Consider the following 24,174-nt stretch of genomic DNA (forward strand, 5'->3'; position numbering starts at 1 on the left):
ACACTTTCACCATCATTCACATATAATCACTGTCTTTGCAGAGGCACGCAAATACGACAGTTCAGACATCACTCGAAACAATCAATATCCCAAACCCCTCCTTTAAAGTGGAGGCACTGTACATTCCACCTCCAAATCCAGCTAACCAGTTTCCCTGATTCCCTTTTGAAAATATTACCCTGCTCACACTCCAACAGCTTGTCAAGTCCCTAAAACCATTCGTCTCCACTCACTCCTATCTGAACACACTCACATATGCCTGCTGTATGTCTAGGCCCCTTGCACACAAAACCTCATTTACCCCCCTCCCTTCATCCTTTCCTAGGATGACCTCTACTTCTCCTTCCCTCCACTACAGATTTATACACCCTCCAAGTCATCCTATTTTGCTCCACCTCTCTAAATGACAAACCACCTCACCAACCCCTCCTTAGCCCTCTGAATAATACTTTTAGTAACTCCACACCTCCTCTATATTTCCACACTGCAAATTCTCTGCATAATATTTACACCACACATTGCCCTCAGACACAACATCTCCACTACCTCCAGCCTCTTCTTTGCTGCAACATTCACAATCCATGCTTCACACCCATATAAGAGTGTTAGTACCATTATAGTCTAGTACATTCCCTTCTTTGCATCCATGTTACAATGGACACAAAGAAGGGAATGTACTAGAGTCTCTACAAATGCAGTGGAACCTCAATTCTCGTATGCCCTAGTTTGTATGTAAAACCATAGTTATTTTCTATAAAATGCCTTTTTTGTTAATATTTCCAATAAGAAATAATGTAAATCCAATTAATCCGTTCCAGACACCCAAAAATATTAACAAAAAAGACATTTTATAAAGAATAACTATAGTTTTACATACAAATTAGGGCATACGAAAACCGAGGTTCCACTGTACCTCAATGCACCACCTACCTTTTTATTATTATTATTACATGTTATTAGTCCATGCAGAAATGGAGAAGAATCCTTCCTCTGTAAGCCATGAGTGTCATAAGATGCTGGGAGTAAAGAACTAGTAACCCCTTCTCCTGTATAAATTTCTAAATGTAAAAAGAAGAAAAACTCTGTGAAAGCATTTCTTCTTTTTTGAGTCACTTTGCCTCAGTGGGAGATGGCAAGTGCATTAATTTTTTTTAATACATCAGTCATTTCCCATTATGGCAATGTGAGCCGTAAAGAAGAAACACTTTCATCACCACTCACTCCATCACTGTCTTGCCAGAGGCATGCCAATGCTACAGTTCAAAAACTACAATATATCTAAGCCGCTCCTTCAGAGTGCAGGCACTGAACTTCCCATCTCCAGGACTCAAGTCCAGCTAACTGGTTTCCCTTAATCCCCTCATAAATGTTACATTCCTCACACTCCAATATCACATCAAGTCATAAACACCATTTGCCTCCACTGGCTCCTATCGAACACACTCACACATGCTTACTGGAAGTCCCTTGCATGCAAAACCTCCTTCACCTCCTCCCCACAACCCTTCCTAGGACTACCCCAACCCTTCCTAGGGCTACCCCAACCCTTCCTAGGGCTACCCCTACCCTTCCTTCTCTTCACTACAGATTTATACACCCTCCAAGTTGTCCTCTTTTTATTATATTTACAAGGAAGCAATAAACTTATGGGCCTTACAATGCCTAGGGAAATGTAAGATAATCATTGTCAACCCAAGGAAAGGGTTAACCATGATTACCTTACCAGATCAAGAGCCCTTCATCAGCATCAAGCCCAGCCACAGTGCCATCACACATCTGTAAGGCCTAAGGCTGAAAAATATTCCTCTTCTCTCCAACATGTTCTAATTTTAAAACCTCACTCTCATCATGAATTTCAAACACCAATCACATTACTATCACATCCAAAATCCATAAATGCAACAAATAGCTTCTTACCCTTATCTAACTACTGCTCACTTACATGCGTTTGTGCAAGTACCCGATCCACACATCTCACTACCTTTATAAAATTGCAGATACTTACATTATACTCCACGGAACCATGAGTTTCATTCTTGAGCCGCTCCTCAAGGTTACTAAATGGCTGCGTTCGTTCTTGTATGAAACCATGTAGCTCAAGATACTCTTGATATTGTTCATTAAAGTCAGCTTTATATCGACTTCGTTGTTCCACCGACACAATTGTTGAGTAATTCCTAAAAAAAATATAGATAAAAACATAATACATTTACCTGTACATGTTTCCATATTTTATGAAAGAAATCAATTAAATTATCCTAGGAACCTAAGTAGTATTTAATGAATAAATAAATAAATAAATAATTTTTTATTTTTTTTTATTATCACACCGGCCGATTCCCACCAAGGCAGGGTGGCCCGAAAAAGAAAAACTTTCACCATCATTCACTCCATCACTGTCTTGCCAGAAGGGTGCTTTACACTACAGTTTTTAAACTGCAACATTAACACCCCTCCTTCAGAGTGCAGGCACTGTACTTCCCATCTCCAGGACTCAAGTCCGGCCTGCCGGTTTCCCTGAATCCCTTCATAAATGTTACTTTGCTCACACTCCAACAGCACGTCAAGTATTAAAAACCATTTGTCTCCATTCACTCCTATCAAACACGCTCACGCATGCCTGCTGGAAGTCCAAGCCCCTCACACACAAAACCTCCTTTACCCCCTCCCTCCAACCCTTCCTAGGCCGACCCCTACCCCGCCTTCCTTCCACTACAGACTGATACACTCTTGAAGTCATTCTGTTTCGCTCCATTCTCTCTACATGTCCGAACCACCTCAACAACCCTTCCTCAGCCCTCTGGACAACAGTTTTGGTAATCCCGCACCTCCTCCTAACTTCCAAACTACGAATTCTCTGCATTATATTCACACCACACATTGCCCTCAGACATGACATCTCCACTGCCTCCAGCCTTCTCCTCGCTGCAACATTCATCACCCACGCTTCACACCCATATAAGAGCGTTGGTAAAACTATACTCTCATACATTCCCCTCTTTGCCTCCAAGGACAAAGTTCTTTGTCTCCACAGACTCCTAAGTGCACCACTCACTCTTTTTCCCTCATCAATTCTATGATTCACCTCATCTTTCATAGACCCATCCGCTGACACGTCCACTCCCAAATATCTGAATACGTTCACCTCCTCCATACTCTCTCCCTCCAATCTGATATTCAATCTTTCATCACCTAATCTTTTTGTTATCCTCATAACCTTACTCTTTCCTGTATTCACCTTTAATTTTCTTCTTTTGCACACCCTACCAAATTCATCCACCAATCTCTGCAACTTCTCTTCAGAATCTCCCAAGAGCACAGTGTCATCAGCAAAGAGCAGCTGTGACAACTCCCACTTTGTGTGTGATTCTTTATCTTTTAACTCCACGCCTCTTGCCAAGACCCTCGCATTTACTTCTCTTACAACCCCATCTATAAATATATTAAACAACCACGGTGAAACACATCCTTGTCTAAGGCCTAATATATATACTTGAGCAATTTCCATGGGGAAGTGGAACAGAGTTCTTCCTCCGTAAGCCATGCGTGTCATAAGAGGCGACTAAAATGCCGGGAGCAAGAGGCTAGTAACCCCTTCTCCTGTATATATTACTAAATTTAAAAGGAGAAACTTTCGTTTTTCCTTTTGGGCCACCCCACCTCGGTGGGATATGGCCAGTGTGTTGAAAGAAAGATGTGTAAAGGTTCTAGGTAGTAGGCTGGTAGACAGCAACCGCCCAGGGAGGTACTACCGTCCTACCAAGTGAGTGTAAAATGGAAGCCTGTAATTGTTTTACATGATGGTAGGATTGCTGGTGTCTTTTTTTTCTGTCTCATACACATGCAAGATTTCAGGTACATCTTGCTACTTCTACTTACACTTGGGTCGCACTGCACATACTGTATATGTACAAGCATATATATACATACCATTCTGGGTTTTCTTCTATTTTCTTTCTAGTTCTTGTTCTTGTCTATTTCCTCTTATCTCCATGGGGAAGTGGAACAGAATTCTTCCTCCGTAAGCCATGTGTGTCGTAAGAGGCGACTAAAATGCCGGAAGCAAGGGGCTAGCAACCCCTTCTCCTGTATATATTATTAAATTTAAGAGAAGAAACTTTCGTTTTTCCTTTTGGGCCACCCCACGTCAGTGGGATACGGCTGGTGCGTTGAAAGAAGAAAGATATGTGTAAAGGTTCTAGGTAGTAGTTTGGTAGACAGCAATCGCCCAGGGAGGTACTACCGACCTGCCAAGTGAGTGTAAAACGGAAATCTGTAACTGTTTTACATGATGGTAGGATTGCTGGTGTCTTTTTTTTTCTGTCTCATACACATGCAGGATTTCAGGTACATCTTGCTGCTTCTACTTACACTTAGGTCACACTGCACATACATGTACAAGCATATATATACACACCCCTCTGGGTTTTCTTCTATTTTCTTTCTAGTTCTTGTCCTTGTTTATTTCCTCTTACCTCCATGGGGAAGTGGAACAGAATTCTTCTTCCGTAAGCCATGCGTGCTGTAAGAGGCGACTAAAATGCCAGGAGCAAGGGGCTAGTAACCCCTTCTCCTGTACATATTACTAAATGTAAAAGGAGAAACTTTCGTTTTTCCTTTTGGGGCACCCCGCCTCGGTAGGATATGGCCGGTGTGTTGAAAGAAAGAAAGATGTGTAAAGGTAAAAAGTTGAAAGTGAACATAGAAAAGAGTAAGGTGATGAGGGTATCAAATGATTTAGAAAAAGAAAAATTGGATATCAAATTGAAGAGGAGGAGTATGGAAGAAGTGAATGTTTTCAGATATTTGGGAGTTGACATGTCAGCGAATGGATGTATGAAGGATGAGGTTAACCATAGAATTGATGAAGGTAAAAAGGTGAGTGGTGCACTGAGGTATATGTGGAGACAAAAAACATCTATGGAGGCAAAGAAGGGAATGTATGAAAGTATAGTGGTACCAACACTCTTATATGGGTGTGAAGCTTGGGTTGTAAACGCTGCAGTGAGGAGGCGGTTGGAGGCGGCTGGAGGTGGTGAAGATGTCCTGTCTAAGGGCAATGTGTGGTGTAAATATTATGCAGAGAATTCAGATTATGGAAATTAGAAGAAGGTGTGGAGTTAATAAAAGTATTAGTCAGAGGGCTGAAGAGGGGTTGTTGAGGTGGTTTGGTCATTTAGAGAGAATGGATCAAAGTAGAATGACATGGAGAGCGCATAAATCTGTAGGGAAAGGAAGGTGGGGTAGGGGTCATCCTCGAAAAGCTTGGAGGGAGGGGGTAAAGGAGGTTTTGTGGGCAAGGGGCTTGGACTTCCAGCAAGCATGCATGAGCGTGTTAGACAGGAGTGAATGGAGACAAATGGTATTTGGGACTTGACGAGCTGTTGGAGTGTGAGCAGGGTAATATTTAGTGAAGGGATTCAGGGAAACTGGTTAGGCAGACTTGAGTCCTGGAAATAGGAAGTACAATGCCTGCACTTTAAAGGAGGGGTTTGGGATGTTGGCATTTTGGAGGGGCATTTAAATTGTTGTATCTGAGTGCCTCTGCAAAGATAGTGATTATGTATGAGTGATGGTGATAGTATTGAATGATGATGAAAGTTTTTTTTCTTTCTTTTTAGGTCACCCTGCCTTGGTGGGAAATGGCTGACAAGTTAAAAAAAAAAGTTTAGTAATTCTGATCTTCATTCCTGAGGTATATCCTGAATATTCCAAAAATAATGGCTGCATTTTAAAAGTTATGCTGATTTTATGAAACCAGCAAGAAGTCTCAGCATATCTTCTACCTCTCATATTGTTCCAGACTAAAAAAAGAGTGAAAATTACCATTAATGGAGAAGAAACTTTAAATGGCACTTCAAGAAGGGTACAAATGCTTTGTAGAACATGATCATCAATATGTTATTCCTTGTCTAGAAGGTTCATGTAATCCATCCTACTGTTTTCCCTGGCTGATTACCTGTAACATGTGATTACTTGTGTGCGTGTTCATAGGGTTAACTACTAACACAGCCTAGCCTGAGGTTGGACTTCCCTGGTACCCACCTAATGAGGCTACAGTTGCTTGCAAACTACAGGCCCAATAGCCATCACAATCTGGCCAATCAGGCAAATTTTGCACTAACTTGTCAAACATCCACTTGAAGACTCCTAAGTCTGGTTAACCATGCTCTATAAATACTACATCACCAGATAAATTATTAATCTCATCATTATAATTAAATCATGAATATGCACTACATTTCTCTTATGTATATATTTGCATTAGGATCTGTTTTTATTATTTCAAGTGCAAAATAAATAAACAGTTTCCACTAAAATTTTGGCTAGAGACTCAACATCCCAATATGTTCTATTTGGTAGTTTGACTAAACACAGCCTTCGTCAAGCGCTTGCACTTTTTATAAAGTAAGTGAGAATATGCAATACTTCAGCATGCAATTCTGTGATAAAGTAATATTATAAAGTAATAACCTCAAGACAAAGCAACTGAAAAGAAACAGAAGTCAACATTTAAGAAATTCATAAAAACAATGAAGACCCGCACAGTTGTGATGAAAAAGTGACCCAAGGAAAAAATGTTCTAGTCTGAGGAGAGTACCTTAACTTCTAAAGGTAACTGAAAACAATTTGCATCTAAATGTTATTAGAGTAATTTAAAAAACAATTGTGAAAAGCTAAGAGACAAGAGTAATGTGTTCACAACATACTTTTGGTATTCTGGTTGCATCTCCTCCCCACCATAATGACTATCTGGGGATGAATTCGGTGTTGAAGGATCCAATCTGGTATGTCCATTAGTCCTGTGGTGAGGGTTGCCATGGCCATTAGTTAGGCCATTAGTCACACCATTAATGGGCGAATGGTTTCCTGAGGTGTGGTGAGTGTGTAAGCCATTGAGGTGATGCCGTGGTGAACCTTGACTGATGGGTGATGTGGAAGATGGCTTCCTATTTGGACTTGTGGTGCCATTTATCTGAGGCCGTTCATCTTGGTGGTGTCGTCCATTGCTCACCTGTTTGTTATTTGAGCAAGAGTTCAGCGAATAAGAGTTTGGCTTGTTATCAGGCTGGGTATTAAGCTCCAAGTTACTGCTGGATCTGGTTTCAGACCGAGAATTCTCTCTCCTGGATTTTGTACCAGTCCAACGAGAACCCCGAGCTCTTTTGACTGTAGGATCTATTGTTTCCTCATGAGGGCGTTTAACACCTTGTGAGCTTGAAGATGGGGACAAAGAGTGAGTAGAGGTTGGGGACTGACCACTATCACCACTGGGTGGAGTTAAACTTTGTGGCTTCATTCTGAAATAAATGTATCAAATTTGGATCTTATTTATCTAGACCTGACCTATCATTATGTATCACCTCATTTAGTATTATATATTGTATATAATAGTATATTACTAAAAAAAGGAGAAATACAGTATACTGAAATCAAATTCAACCTTGCTAAGAACAAAAATTAAAAATTTGGCAATTAAATTTTGGTAGAAACATATTTATGTATGTATGTTAGCGTATGTATACACGTCCTGCCCTACACACACCTTTTAACAACTTCCTTCTCCTTTTCCGTGTAGAAAGGCCAATCTTCTTTAACTTCACTCCAGAGATGTCGGGCAAGATGATGGATGTTCTCTTTGATTTGTGAGACGCTGTTTAAAACACTTGTCATCTGACGTCTGTCTTTCTCCTTAACTCCATCTGGTAAGTAAATAAAAATTAAATATGCACACACAATATGTACACACAGTGAATGAACATATTCTTCAGTATTACCAAGTAGTTTAAAGCATTAAATAGTATTAAGCCTCAATGGCATTAAAAATTATTTTACTATTGTATATAGCCTTTTTTTTTTTTTTTTTTTTTTTTTTGGGGGGGGGGGGGGGGGTGACACTGAGACTTAAAAGAATTCTTCAGAACTCTTATCAATCAAAAACTACAGTATGTGTGTATATGTGCACTGTACACACAAATTACATGTTCATAAGCGTTTAGAGTTTGCAGCCAAAGCGGCTAGTTTACTGTGTGCCCCATATTTATCCTGTGGACGGTAGCGAAAGAAAATATGGATACACAAAGGCCTAAGAGCTAAGCCAAAAAAGGGTTAACAGGAGTACATCCTGATGCAAGCAAATTTAAGATATTTGCTTAATATGTCTGATATCTTATTTTCATTAATAAGATAGTGACATATCACATAGGTAATTGTAAAGTCTATCTCTATATTCCTCAATAAGTGGACACTGATGCATACAGTGTTGAAAAAAAAAATTAAGGCTGATCACATACTTTGTATTTAGTTTGATCATCATCTGTGTGCTTGCCAAACTTCTAGAGGTACTTGTAACCAAGCCTAAGCCTGGCTACTATAACATCAGTCAGTCTGTTCACATTGCAAGTTACTCCATAAATGTACTTATGTTATCACAGTGAATGATAGATCTACTCAGGTTTCTAACTGCATTCCTATGACACTGTTTCATTATATTCTGTCCAGAGCATGTGTATATACATAATTACCTATTTGTAAAAATGAGTAATGTTTGTGGAGTCCCGCCTAATAAAATTATTTTGACATGTTAATCAGTGAAGGTATTCGGGAGTTACAGCATAAATTATCTCATCTTAGTGCATATTCCAGCTATCTACTACTTCACTATTGTTATTAAAGAAAAACCACATGCGTAATGGGACAGATAATGAGAACAACACAATAAACTCCACACTATGGTGGTGCTACTACCAGTAGAACTAGCAGTGGCGGTGGTGGTGTTTCTCGTATTCTGTTACAGTTGTGTTTATGTCTGTTGTTTTACTATGTATGATGTTGTGCCCTTGTTAACTCCCCATCTTTGCTCTTATCATTCACTATATCACTCTTGTCATTACCTACATGCTCTTACTCTTCTTACTCTCACTCACTCTTTCTCATTCTTAAATGGTCATTCTTCTTAAATTGGTCATTCTTCTCCAGGTAGACCCATTCCACAGTTCTCTTTCTCTCTTACTTTCACTCACTTTCACTCATATTTACTCACCCCATTACATTCTCACTCCCTCTATCATTCTCACTCATTCCTTCATTTTTTTTTCTCTCTCTCACTCTTCTTTCATGGTCCATGATTCTCACATATATTTTTTCAGTATGAGAGGCCAGAAAATGTGTGAAATCAGTCGATAATATTAGGAGGGACCAGGAGCTATTACCTGATGCCTGTAGAGACTAAATTAGGTGAGTACACTCACAAACAAGCTAAAATCTCTCACACAGAAACACACACACACACACACACACAGTGAAGAGATGGAGCCAGGAGCTGTGACTCAACTCCTGCAACTACAACTAGGTGAGTACAACGAGATGAGTCCACACACACATATCCAGGCCAAATGTCTGTTGATAGGTGCCTTTGACAACTGGTAACTAGTACTACTACTTAATGTTATATAAAATGTTTCACTTACCACTATATAATTTATTTAATATCTCAGGTTTCCTGTAATTCTTCACAGCCAGAAGTTGGATGATTCTTTCTCTGTACAGGAAGAAATACATATTAATAAATGTATTCTCACTAATGTTTACAATTCTAATTATGCTTATTTATTTCACACAGCTGAATTTACAGGAGCTGGTATCCTATATCAGCTTATTTCAAAGCCTAACTCTATTGAATGCATACTAATACCCTCTTCTCCTAGGTAGTAGGTTGGTAGACAGCAACCACCCAGGGAGGTACTACCGTCTTGCCAAGAAAGTGTAAAATTAAAGCCTGTAATTGTTTTACTTGATGGTAGGATTACTGGTGTCTTTTTTCTGTCTAATAAACATGCAAGATTTCAGGTATATCTTGCTACTTCTACTTACACTTAAGCCACACTACATTTGCATGTACAAGCATATATATGCACACCCCTCTGGGTTTTCTTCTATTTTCTTACTAGTTCTTGTTCTGATTTATTTCCTCTTATCTCCATGGGGAAGTGGAACAGAATTCTTCTTCCGTAAACCATGTGTGTCGTAAGAGGTGACTAAAATGCCGGGAGCAAGGGGCTAGTAACCCCCTCCCCAGTGTACATTACTAAAGTTCAAAAGAGAAACTTTTGTTTTTCTTTCTGGGTCACCTGCCTTGGTGGGATATAGCCGATTCGTTGAAAAAAAAATAATAATAATACCCTCTGTGATGTGACCCATAATACTTGGCTAACATCCACATATTGAACCTACTTACTGGTAGGTAAAAAAGAGCAACAGGTGAAAGGAAACATGTCTAACATTTCCACTTGCACTAGGATCACACCCTGGTCCCTCAACTGAAAGTTGAGCCACCCGTCACTTTTACATACATCTCTAATTCTGATATGTGCCTAACATTATTTTAGTTACATTGTCATACAGTGAATACATTTTATATTAACGAAATTTAAAATATAAACAAATCAGCAATTCAACATTACCAAGAAATTCCCATAACACAGTTTTTAATAGTAATTGTATGGTTATCATCTAGTAAATGCTGATAAAACTGTCTTCTTAAATCTATCCAATATAATACTATATACATATAAAGAACCTAGGTAGTAGGTTGGTAGACTGCAACCGCCCAGGGAGGTACTACCATCCTGCCAAGTGAGTGTAAAACGAAAGCCTGTAATTGTTTTACATGATGGTAGGATTTCTGGTGTCCTTTTTTCTGTCTCATGAACATGCAAGATTTCAGGTATGTCTTGCTACTTCTACTTACACTTAGGTCACACTACACATACATGTACAAGCACATATATACACACCCCTCTGGGTTTTCTTCTATTTTCTTTCTAGTTCTTATTCTTGTTTATTTCCTCTTATCTCCATGGGGAAGTGGAACAGAATTCTTCCTCCGTAAGCCATGCGTGTTGTAAGAGGCGACTAAAATGCCGGGAGCAAGGGGCTGTAACCTCTTCTCCTGTATATATTTTTAAAAGGAGAAATATGATGGTAGAACGAAAGCCTGTAATTGTTTTATATGATGGTAGAACGAAAGCCTGTAATTGTTTTATATGATGGTAGGATTGCTGGTGTCCTTTTTCTGTCTCATAAACATGCAAGATTTCAGGTACGTCTTGCTACTTCTACTTACACTTGGGTCACACTACACATACAAGTACAAGCATATATATACACACACACCCCTCTGGGTTTTCTGCTTATTTTCTTTTTAGTTCTTGTTCTTGTTTATTTCCTCTTATCTCCATGGGGAAGTGGAACAGAATTCTTCCTCCATAAGCCATGAGTGTTGTAAGAGGCGACTAAAATGCCGGGAGCAAGGGCCTAGTAACCCCTTCTCCTGTATAAATTACTAAATTTAAAAAGAGAAACTTTTGTTTTTCTTTTTGGGCCACCTTGCCTCAGTGGAATATGGCCGGTTTGTTGAAAGAAGAAGAAGAAAAGACATATAAAGAAGTATAGGCTCAGAAAACAATCAATCCCATAGAACTGTAATCAACAGGAAATCCAAACACTTCTAACACACAGGATAGTACTAGAAACAGATATATACTTACGAGAAAATATGCACTAGTAAAATGGGTACACTCAGTAAACACATGCCTATACAGCCTCTACTCTTATTCTAAGCTTAAAAAAAAATCATAAATACTTAGCAATAGAAGAGTCACTGGAAAAACAATTAAACAACAGCTACTGTCCAGAAGGTAAACTTAACAGACACCTCTTCACTCTGGCTCTGCTAAGTAGATGACATCTTTGCTCTGTGGCCTCATGACTCTAGTCTTTTCCAACCTTTCCTTGAAGCTCTTAATAATCTTGCCCCTTCCATTAAGTTTAAAGCTGAATAGGAATTTAATTCCTTGCTTCCTTTCCTTGATGTCCACGTCCACTACTCAGATACAGGTTTTTCCTTTTCCGTTTACCGCAAACCTATGCACAGTGACATGTACATTCACTACTTTTCCTATCATGCATCCCCTGTCAAGAAAAGTGTTATTATCTCCCTCTTTCTCCGTGCCCTCCGCATCTGTGATCCTCAGTTCCTTCCAGCAGAAATCTCCACTCTTCATAATTCGTTTTCCCGTCTTGGCTACCCTTCCCATTTCATAGACTCTGCCTTCTCACATGCTAAACATAATTTCTTCTCTCCCAAACTCTCTATTACTGGGAACTCTTCTGTCCTCTGCCTTCCCTACATTTCCGTTCTTTCTAATCTCAACAACTCTCTCCGTTCCTTAGACATCAAGCTTACTTTCCGCCAGACTAACACTCTTTGCACTAATCTCATTCATACCTCTCCTTCCTCTACAGATGTTCGTGGTGTCTACTCTATTTCTTGCTCCTCCTGTCCTTTTCAATACTTTGGAGAAACTGGCCGATCTCTTTCTGACAGACTTAGGGAGCACAAAAATAGTGTTAGGATTGCCGACACTAACAATGTTTTTTTCTGTCACGTCAGAGATCACAGGCATCCTATTGACTGGTCTTCTGCTAAAACTGTCTTCCCTACTTCCAACTTTAACAGTCGCCGTCTAGTTGAATCCTCCCTAATACACAACTTTCCTTGTATGAATCTTAGTCCTGGCTTCGTCTCTGTAGATGCCTTTCTCTCTCACTACATTGTAAAATGCTCCAAACTTCAGAACACCTGTGACTTAACCTGATTCCTCCTTTTTCTTCTTCTCCCTCTTCCCCTTTCCTCTTTTTTCTCTTCTGGGTTGTCTTTCTTTCTTCTGCCTTATGTTTCTGTTCCTTCGTTATTTATTTTATTCCCCCCCCTACCTCTGTGTTCTTGCTCTTCCTCTGAAGGCACCTAGCTCCCTTGCAGTGCTCCCCTTTCTTAGTATTTGACTGGCTCCTCCTCCTTACTTCCCCACCACTATTTCCTTCCACCTCCGGCACTACCACTATTATTACTACTACTACTACTACCGCTACCACTTCCTGCCTACATATACCTGTCCTGCTCTACTTCTCGTTAGTGTGACTTTATAAATGGTCCAAGTCGAACCGAAACGTCGTCGTCAGCTCCTCTCTTCTATGTGCGGGTTATTTGTGTATCATTCCAATCACGGTATTGTGCCTTTTTTTTTTGTTATTACTAGAGATCAAAGGTGTCAGGGAAGATATATGATGTCACAGTAGCTTGTTCCACAAAATGGTTGTGGAATAAAAAACAAGAAGCTATAGTATTCTACTTTAAAAGAACCAACAGGCACAACATACAAGAAAATGCAATGAATTACAATGGCGATATCAAGGTGGTATTAGAGGTCCTGGGAGGAAAATGCAACAGCATGGGAAAATATGCAACTTTTGTAGTAGAAGAGCTTTCTACCCTACACAAAGGTGGGACAGAAAGAAAAAGGCTTTCCTGGGTGAGAGAAATACTCAATGGTGGAACAGAGTGGAAGTTTTCCCAAGTGTGTGAGAGGTACTCTAGACAAGGGCAGAACTGAGAGGGAAAGAGCTTACCTCTAGATGTGAGAGAAATACTCTAGGTAAGGAAAAATAAGACTTTTGTAGAGGTTAAGTGATTAGTAAAATACAGTATTTCTCTTAAATGTGAAGAGAATCCCAAACTTTGTGGACATACTTAGTTGTAATTTGCAGAATAAGAGGCTCAGAAAACATAGTTGATTAATTAGAAAGTGATAGCAGACTGAGGTTGGAGATAAGTACTTTTCAAGTAAACCTGATAATGAGCACCAATATGCTTTATTGTGACAAGCAAAAACTGCACTTTAAAATAACTGAATTTACATAAATCACTAGACCCCATACAGAGATGGAACTAATATCTAATAAAAAAAAAGTAGGCTGCACACTGCAAAATTATCATTAGTAAAGTGTGAAGAGTGTAAAGTGGATTTACCAAACTAGGAGTGAAAAAGCATTGGAGGTTCAGTACTGAGATCATTAATGAAGAATAAGAAAAGGAAACAGACCAAGACCTTGCAGACCACAACAAGTGATCAATCTGACAAGAGATAAAGCTCAAAATTAATCTAGAGAGAAAATTTCAGAAGCTGAAGGAACACAGTCTGGAAAGAAAAAATGTGCACTATACCCTGTCAAACACTGGAAAACATTCAGAGTCATAAAGAACAACTTACTATACTAAGAAGATTCCAACTTATACAGTCTAGGGAGGTACTTATTTACATCATGTCACAAAATGTATGCTCGTAATCTTTCATCCTTTCACATTTGTCAAGAAGACAAGAAAACTAAAATTTTACATAAACCAAATTATGTATGTTGGTGCCTTAGAAGATGAAAATCGTTATGGTATATATTAGGAGCTATACCGTTTCTGATTAATATATAATACTACTGAATACTACTGAATAAAAGATATACAGTGGACCCCCGCATAATGATTACCTCCGAATGCGACCAATTATGTAAGTGTATTTATGTAAGTGCGTTTGTACGTGTATGTTTGGGGGTCTGAAATGGACTAATCTACTTCACAATATTCCTTATGGGAACAAATTCGGTCAGTACTGGCACCTGAACACACTTATGGAGTGAAAAAATATCGTTAACCGGGGGTCCACTGTACTCTGATTTTCTGAAGGACTCTATTATACCCACAATGTTATCATTAAATAAAAAATATAAAAGAAATAGCACTGTAAACTAAAAAATATCACATCTTTTTCTTAAGTGAAAAGCATTAGTATCTGGGAATTTATTATGCATTTTCACTCACTCAATAAATTGTGTTAAAAATTATTTTTGATCCTCACTGCGAACAAGTCAATGTTTCAGTTAAAGAAACCCTTTCTTTCTGCTACATCACTGACTACTTTCAGGCCATATTAGATTATTGCTGAGGAAGCCTATGTAAACCAAGGCACTGAAGAAATGAATGATCTACTGAGATGAAAGTGCTCAGCTTCAGAGTGACTTTGGTATTAGAAAACTGCCACTTATTCTCTTTAATGAATCATCTCTGCCTTGGATATCATAAAGTGAATAATGGATGCCACATCTTCTCTGCCTTGGATATCAAAGTGAATAATGGATGGCACATCATCTCTGCCTTTGATATCATAAAGTGAATGATGGATGGCTCATCATCAAAGTGATTGATGTATGGCTCTTCTTTTACCACATATACATGCATGCATGCATGCACTGGTAATGATGCCATTCTACCTGAAAATGTACACACTGAATTTTAAGGTAGAAATTAACTACATACAAATTTTGAGAGCAAGAAAACACTTACCTAAGAGGTCTTCTAACTAGATCAGGGTTACTCTTCTTAGCAGTAACAGTACTAGGTGGAGGTGGCGGTGGCGGTGGTTTACCAGCTGGCGGAGTGTTACCCACCGTTCCACCGGTGTGTGTTCTTTGTGGTGAATTGGATGTGTTTTGATTGTATCTATTATTAGATGGTAATTCAGCTACAACTTCCTTCTTTGGTGGTGGAACTACCAGCGTTGAGGACTTTTTGACAGGGAAGGATCGTTGACGCACAAAAGGGCTGCTGGAATTGGTCTTTACTTCCTTAACACTGAAATCAAATTTTTTTCTGTAAGTAACAAGTACCACAACTAGTTGCAGATATGTACACAGGATACATTAAAGACATTATATACATTTTCACTAGACTTGGCAAATGGAAATACAACTTACCCAACTCTCGTATACGTACTAAATTACCAAACTCTCATGTACAGTACTGTACATTAATTATAAGATACTGAATTAAAAGAAATGAAATTTCAAGGATAAAAACTAAGTACAACTATTTTTTTTAACAAGCTGAGTTAGGGGTACTTCCCTAAAAAAAAAAAATACATTCACCATCATTCATTCAATTGCTGTCTTCCCAGAGCATATCAAATGATATACTTTGGGGGTCAAAGATGTTTTCTGGAGTAAAAGACATGCTTTGAAGGTAAAAGATGCTCTTTGGAGTAAAAGACATGCCCTGGTATTAAAGACATGATTCATGGGTTAAAGATATGCTCAGTGAAAAAAAAAAAAACCCAGTTCAGTGTATCAAAGAGCACAAAAACATAGAGATATCCAACCAAACCTGGCATGAAAATATAAATGATATTCTAAAAGAAGTGAGCCTAACAATCTTGGAAGATAGAAGTGCAAGAGATGACGTAATTACAAACTGTACTATACTCCGAGGAACTCATAATGAGGAGTGATATTACACAGCTTCAAATGCAACGATCAGGTACAAGATGTTAATAGTTGAAAATTACCTGTAAAAATACAGATTATTTATTCAGGTACAGGTACACATAAGTACATTTATCGTGCATAGTGTAAATTACCTGCGGATGTTATTAAGTGTAAGCTGCTAGATGAGGAATTAGTTGAGGTACCATCCATATGCAATTTCAAAAGGAAACATGATAGGGTTCAAGAGACCAGGAATCAGTACAGCCAGTCAATATAATTTAACCCTTAAATGGTCCAAACGTATATATACGTTTTTTCAACATATGAAAGTATATGTATAAAAATGTAGATCTTTTTTGTTTCACATCTGAAAATGTGTAAAAAAAAACTTTTATCTACATTTTTTTTTTGTTATATTTGAAAATATGTAAAAAAAGTAGATCTATTTTTGTAGCAATACGAATTTGAACGCTGATCTGTTTGGACCGTTTAAGGGTTAAGAGATGAGACCAGGAACCATGACTCAACCCCTGTAACTACAAATCAATGAGCACTTCCATCGCTTCATAAAATAAATCTTTTTTAATAAAAAACTAATTTTAATAAAGCCATTTTATCTTAATTACAGTTCTCATGATTTACATGGTGGTGTTTACGTGACAGAGTACCTCTGTCATGTAAACACCACAGATACAGCAGAAACTCACCAGAACTTGCACCAGCCAAAATATAGCAGGAGGGCCCCACCTATACAGCAAATTAGGTCTTACCTACTGTATATGCTAAGCAGTATTTTCACTAAACAAGGTTATACCAATATGATCCTACTCACCAGTTCATTTGGTTCTTAATCTTGGCATTCTCCATGCTCTGTCGGGTCTTCTCATATGAATCATCCTTTGCCTGGATCCACACTTTGCCTACCATTGGTCCAAGAGATTCCAGTGCTCTGTCAACAAAATCATGTGGTAAAATGTGGAGTAAAAAAATGTATTTATGAAACTAAATATAAAATGTTTTAATAAATAGCTATACTAAGGTAAAGTAAACTGTTCATAAAAGATTGCACAGTAAAGATAAAGGAAAATGTAAATTAATTTAAATTACACATATGATCTGTTGTCATATTAAATGACTGAGGTATTAGGTAGTCAAGCATATACATACTGAACAAAAGAGCAGAAGGAAAACACTATACATGCATATAAGTACAGGGCACACAGGGGTATTAAAAAATACTAGAAAAATATATACAGTATTGGGCATTGGCTTAACTGAGAAATATGAGAGAGATTCCTCTGTTCAGTAAACCATTAAACACACTTAAAGAATGATAAACCAAGACAGCACCTCAAGAATGGGATGCCAAACTTGGCCCACATACTGAATTACTCGAACTGAATTTCAAGGAAGCTGGTGACAGCATGTTTATATAAGTTGCAATAGACTCACTCTGGAACTCTAACTCTTCAACAAGAAATTGGGTGAAAAAAAAAAATCAAGGGGCCTAAATATCACATCCTCAGTATGAAACTTTTGTGGAAAAAGACACTAATGTACAGTTCAGGACATTTATTAAAGGAAACGTTTCCTTTAATAAATGTGCTGAACTGTACATTAGTGTCTTTTTCCACATCTTGTCGGTATCACCATACCATTTCCTCATGAAACTTTTCATTACTGTTTTTATTATAGACCTGTTGATGGTTCCTGAGATCCTCAGCATCACAGCCTAATTCTAAACCAGGCTTTCTGGTTGCTGGTTTGGTGAGTTGCAGTTAGAATTCAGGGCATGCAGTCTTATCAGTATGACTGATGAGAAATGTTTAAAAGCATCGGCCAAATTCTTTCTTGTAGATAGTTTTGTAGATGAATGGTTCAGAGAACCGACATGTTGATAAATTAGACACATGTGCAACTCTTGGGTATCTTTATTGAGGAAACGTTTCGCCACACAGTGACTTCATCAGTCCATACATAGGAGAAACTTGAAGAACAGGAGGAGAATGAGGTAATCAGTCCCTCAACCTTGATGGACTGAACACATCGACTCAAGGTTGAGGGACTGATTACCTCATTCTCCTCCTGTTCTTCAAGTTTCTCCTATGTATGGACTGATGAAGCCACTGTGTGGCGAAACGTTTCCTCAATAAAGATACCCAAGAGTTGCACATGTGTCTAATTTATCAACATGTCGGTTCTCTGAACCATTCATCTACAAACCTGTCAGACACTGCAGCTTCTTGGGATCTTAATACTTAGGAATTTTTCGCTTGCCTAATTCCTGGGCACAACCTACTTCCACATTGAACAAATGTGACACCACCTATGACTGCTGCACCTCTCCTGCCATACGGTTTATAAGCTGCTTCTCCGCTCATCTGCCGTATTCTACTCAAGATTGATGGACTGAACACATCGACTCAAGGTTGAGGGACTGATTACCTCATTCTCCTCCTGTTCTTCAAGTTTCTCCTATGTATGGACTGATGAAGCCACTGTGTGACAAAACGTTTCCTCAATAAAGATACCCAAGAGTTGCACATGTGTCTAATTTATCAACTTGTAGATAGTTACTTATTACATATGTGTAAAGCCACTGTAAACAGTTTTCAAAGTTTTACTTATGATGATATGATGATACCAACAAACTATGGAAAAAGACACTTGTGTAATGGTTCAGGACGTTCATTAGAGGAAATGTTTCACCATGAGTGACTATATTAGTAATATTGAGGACTGGACTGGTCAAACGACTCGCTGCAAAACATTTCCTTTATTAAATGTTCTGAACTGTACACAAGTGTCCTTTACCACAGGTGTATCATAGGCTCACATAACCATCACAACCTGGCTGATCCAGCATTTACTGCAGAAATAAATCAGTTCCAAGCAACACTTCCTACCTCTGCTGGCAAAATTCAGTCAAGCACTTAAATTAACAACAAGAGTCATTCTGGGATTTTTATACAACATATGCCAGGTCCATCTTGGAGTATGCAGCACTAGTATGGAACCCAACCCTGAAAATAATGCTTGTTAAGTAACTGGAGTGTATGCAGAGGTAAATAATGAGACTAGTTAGAACAAGAAAGGAGGAACACTGCAGCAGGCCTGTTGGCCCATATTAGGCAGGTACTTTACAATCCATCCCACTAACAAAATATTTGCCCAACCTAATTTTCAATGCTACCCAAAAAATAAGCTCTGATAACTCTATTCATTCATATGCAAATCCCACTCAAAACTAGTTCCAGAACTAAAGGGCATCATCAGCCACGATGACTGGGTATCGAAATTCAATTTAACCATACTGAAGGGTAGAACCATGGATAAACATAACAACAGTACTAAATACTCAGAAGAATGGGTAGGGCAGATAGAGAGTTTGAGAAGCAGGAAACAGGTACGGTATATACTTCAGGGTACAGCTGTAAATTAAGACATGAACCACAAGGACGTCAGGAAGTATTTTTTTTTTAAATTTCAGAATGGTTGGGAAATTGAATGACCGCTATACATAGTTTTAAGAGCAGGTACGATAGGACCCATGAGGCTAGGCGAGAATGATTCTTGCAAGCGTCAAATAGAGGCTGGGGGCTAGGAGCTAAAATGTGTGTGTACGTACGTACACGTCCGCGTCCGCGTCCACACACACACACACACACACACACACACACACACACACACATGATAAAGCTCATGGAGCAGGGAGTGTACCTAGTATTTATTATTCTTATAATAAAAAAGAAGCGCTAAGCCACAAGGGCTATACAGCGCTGCTGTGTACCTAGTAACGACCAGCGAAAAGACGTGGCCAGGAGGTATGAATCGACCCCTGCAACCACAAATAGGTGAGTGCACATTTACACGCACATACATTAATGCATGCACACATGCTTACACGTGTGCACACATGCATGCACAAGCGTACACACGCGTACACAAATGCATGCATACACGCGGGGCCAGGAGCTGAGTCTCGACCCCTGCAACCACAATTAGGCGAGTACACAATGAAAAAGATGGTATTCTCTTCGGGTTACTATGAACTGGTAATAATGTTGATGAATCCAGTACTGGTGATGTTGACAAACCCAGTATTGCTCCAACTATCAACCTGATCGATTGTCTGAAAAAAAAAAAACGAATTTGATTCCTTTGATGAAAAGAGTAAATTTGAAGAAGAGTGTTATACCTGGAGCCAAATTGCTTGATGAACTCGAAGCTGCCCTGCGGCCCATCGGGATCCTGGATGCTTTGCAGAGAAAAGGCAAACTTGGAGCCTCCATTGTTGCGCCCGGGGATCTGGATTTCCTGTAAAAGATAAAAAAAAAAAAAAAACTCAATGTCTGACCTACAACACCATAGCTGACCTTACCAAGAATGTATCATATTTATAAATGATATACAATAACAACATCACTGCAGGTGACACCAGCCCATCTCTACAGTTCACGTCTCTCCACTATATGCATATGCTCCTTCTTCACCCATCTCTGCGAGAACAGTCGGAAGTCCCTGGTGGACGAGACTTCTCGATAAAATGCCATAAACTCAATACTGTGTTTTATTAACATATCTGTCGGTATATTCTATTGATAAACAGACTGGGACATAGTTTACAGCATACTATCATTCTTTGACAGCGATACTAGAAACTGTACATGAGTGGCATCCATCCAGGACACAGTGAACATTCATGTTGATAATAAACCAAGTTTTCCAGTGGATCACTTACAATATGTTCAAGAACAAAGTTCAGTTCCTCCACTATGAAAAAAATTGAGGAATTAAAAAACTGAAATGAAGAATAAGACGTATAGTTGAGAGAGACTTGGAACTCACTATGTCAGTGGATTTTCCACCTTTCTTCTTTGTATTTGACTGAAGAAGCCACAGACTGGGGCAACATTTCCTCAATAAGATTTCCAAATGTTGCACAAGTGTTTCCTTCTTCAACTTGTCAGTTTTCCAAAACATTCACATCATCCAGGGGATCTTACATTCAAGGATCACAAAATGTTATCACAACTGTAAGGACAATATAAGGCTGATAACTGAAACATTCAAAACAAGAGAGGATTTTTTCTAATTTATTTATACGTTTGATAATGTGCTGGTCCATGCTGTGTTGAGGAGGGTGCTGAGAAGGCTGCTGGGATGGGGAGTGGGGGAACGGGTAGCTGGAGGGGGATGTGCGGGAGTGAGGGTAAGAGTCGCAGGTGCTTCGGGAGGAAGTGCGGAGAAGCACGTGGAGCGGCAATAAAGGTGAGAGCTGTCAAGTGGTACCAAAGGGAGGGTAAGAGCCGCAGGGAGGTGTGGAAAGGAGGGTAGGATCCGCAGATGTGCCAGAGAGGGTGAGAGCTGTAGGGAAGGTGCGGAAGGGAGGGTAAGAGCCGCAGATGAGGTGTAGAAAGGAGGGTAAGAGCCGCAGGGGAGGTGCGGAAAGGAGGGTAAGAGCCGCAGGGGAGGTGCAGAAAGAAGGGTGAGAGCCGCAGGATGTGGCTCACCTTGGTTTTGGAAATCATCCATGGCCAACCACCTCTAATTACCAGTCAGTGTTGCACCTGGCGCGCGCGCGCGCACACACACACACACACACACACACACACACACACACACACACACACACACGTCCCTCTACATTAAAATATAATACTACTCTAGCTGATGCTAACTCCCACTCTTAATTTAACAAAACCGGATATATTTGCAGTTTGCTGCTACCCTAGTCTGAGAAAATATAGTAGTAATAAAAGCTATATGTGATAGAATTCAAAATACGATATTTGTTCTAGTCTTCCAGACTAGCTCGGAGACCAGCCTTCCTTGCTGACTGCTTGGTCAACCAGGTGTTGCTGTTGGCAGTCTGCTGGCCCACATAGTTACCACAGCCTCATTGATTTGGAGGTAGTGGTCCAGTTTCCGTTTGAAAACATTTGTTCCCCTATTATTTCTGATATCTACTGGTAGCAGTCTTGGGACACGGATGTTGACACGGGATTCACTTACTGCTCCTGCGGCGCCCTTGCTTTTCACTGTGTTTATTTTAAATTTCCTCCCATGTCTCTCACTCTATGAAGTTGTGGTACTTTCACTTATTATATTCACAAAGGCTGGGTTTCGATTATCAGATAAGGAAATGCGTCAGAATGAGTTGGAAGACTTCAGTAGGGCGATGAGGATTTCGTTAAGTATTATTCAACAGCTACGGTGTCTTTAGTTAAGGGTTTCCAGGAGAGCTGGAGGAACGTGAAATGTGTGTGAGAGAGAAAGAGAGAGGGATGGATGCAGAGAGGGAGGGAGGGATGCAGAGAGGGGGGGAGAAATGAACAGAGGGAGGGAGAAATGAACAGAGGGAGGGAGAAATGAACAGAGGGAGGGAGAAATGAACAGAGGGAGAGAGAGATGAACAGAGGGAGAGATGAAGAGAGAGGGGGAAGGGACGGACAGAGAGAAGGGGGGTTACATCTATTATTTATTGATTCTGTGGATTTTCCCAAGGCCTTGAGTAAATAGGCCTCAGACCAAGCCTACTAAATTGGAAACGAAATATTTCAGGATTAAGAATACTGCAGTGGTACTAAAGTACCCAGGTGGAGGCTTAGATAAGAGTAGAAGTGGTACTGCAGCAGTGGTACTATAGCAGTGATGCTGAGGTACCCATTTCCATTTCTCACAGTTTTATAATAATCACTGTAGTAACCTCCCTTCACATAGCATTACATCACCCTCCCAGTAACCTTGTATAAGTGGTATTTTACCAGTAATTCCATGGTAGCATTAATTGCACTCATGCTTGAGAGTCATCAAACCTACGGTGGTGAACATCTGGGGACTGATTAGTTCATTTTCTACTGCCTCCAGTTTCAACACCTTCATATAATCTCTGTATAATGAAGAAAGTCACTGGTGGGCGAAACGTCATCGGAATAATGATGCCCAACTATCCCATGCGTCTTATTTATCAGCAATAATATACTCCCCATAATATTATTACTACTACCACTATAATAATTATGTTCTCCAATATCTGTATATCGTTTTTCCAAGTACAGAATTTCCTCTATACATAAAGTGTTGACTGAGTATAAGCGGTGTAAAGTGTTAAATCACGAGTAGAAAGGGATCTCTTACCCCTCCCCCCTTTGTATGATACCTCAAGAAGTGTGTGAGGGGTCTCAGGTAATTCCCCTCGAAGTGTGTGAAGGGTTTTTAGGTAATTGCTCTTATATTTAAAGGGTGGGTGCTGAAATGCTCTTGGCTCGCTTATAACTTACCAGTTAATCTCTCACTCGACTTAATGTCTCTCTGAATTTTAGTGACGGTATTTGGAAACCATCATCAGTCGTGACTTACATTCGCCTATTGTGAAGTAAAAGACATACACAGAGAACGATTTTACCTTCCACAACTTTTCGTTCTGTATAGGGGTTCATCAAACGAAACGTTACACACAATAAATGCATGATTTACTGTCAAAGGGTGAGGCTTCCTGGGAGAAGGATTTCTTACCCTCGAGGCACTGCCTGGAGCTCGGTGTGCCTGTTGATCGCCTGGTCAACTAGGGTGTTCATGTTAGTGGCATGCATGCAGGTTACAGTAATTTCAACTCTACTGATCACTGATCAGGCACTTGTAGATTGAGAGTTAAGGTTCTTCATGACTCCAGCCTTTTCCAGTTAAACTTATAAAATACCTTTCTAGCCAACACTCCTGTAGTTAAAGGGACTTGACATTTCCAATAACTTCAGCTTTTGACAGAATTCATACGATAGTGAAAGGTCACTGTACTTTCTCTAAATATATAATTTAGACTTTTTTAAACGAAACCTTATGTAGAAGTATTATCATGGAGCGCTAAATCCGTAGGGATTATACAGCGCCAGTGGATGAAGGCATTCAGGCTTAATTCAGGGAACTGGAGCAAATATCCAATACCCAAGATCAAGAGCCCCTCACCAGCATCAAGGAACCTCCCTCGAGGGGAACCAGACCTTAAAAATATCACTGGTTTGA

At 39.5% G+C, this 24,174-nt stretch overlaps 1 protein-coding gene across 1 annotated transcript in view; it reads right to left on the reverse strand.

Moving 5' to 3' along the window:
• The window catches only part of LOC128700183 (RNA polymerase II elongation factor ELL), a gene marked incomplete in the record, with an annotated part of 380,498 nt that overhangs the window by 14,684 nt on the left and 341,640 nt on the right, over positions 1–24,174 (reverse strand). The window contains 7 exon segments of the mRNA XM_053793220.2: positions 2,006–2,177; positions 6,711–7,301; positions 7,547–7,703; positions 9,471–9,541; positions 15,236–15,523; positions 16,985–17,101; positions 20,351–20,469. Of these exon segments, the coding sequence (XP_053649195.1) occupies positions 2,006–2,177; positions 6,711–7,301; positions 7,547–7,703; positions 9,471–9,541; positions 15,236–15,523; positions 16,985–17,101; positions 20,351–20,469 (1,515 nt within the window).

The sequence above is a fragment of the Cherax quadricarinatus genome, chromosome 74 (assembly GCF_038502225.1).
Source record: "Cherax quadricarinatus isolate ZL_2023a chromosome 74, ASM3850222v1, whole genome shotgun sequence".
NCBI classification, from domain to species: Eukaryota; Metazoa; Arthropoda; class Malacostraca; order Decapoda; family Parastacidae; genus Cherax; species Cherax quadricarinatus.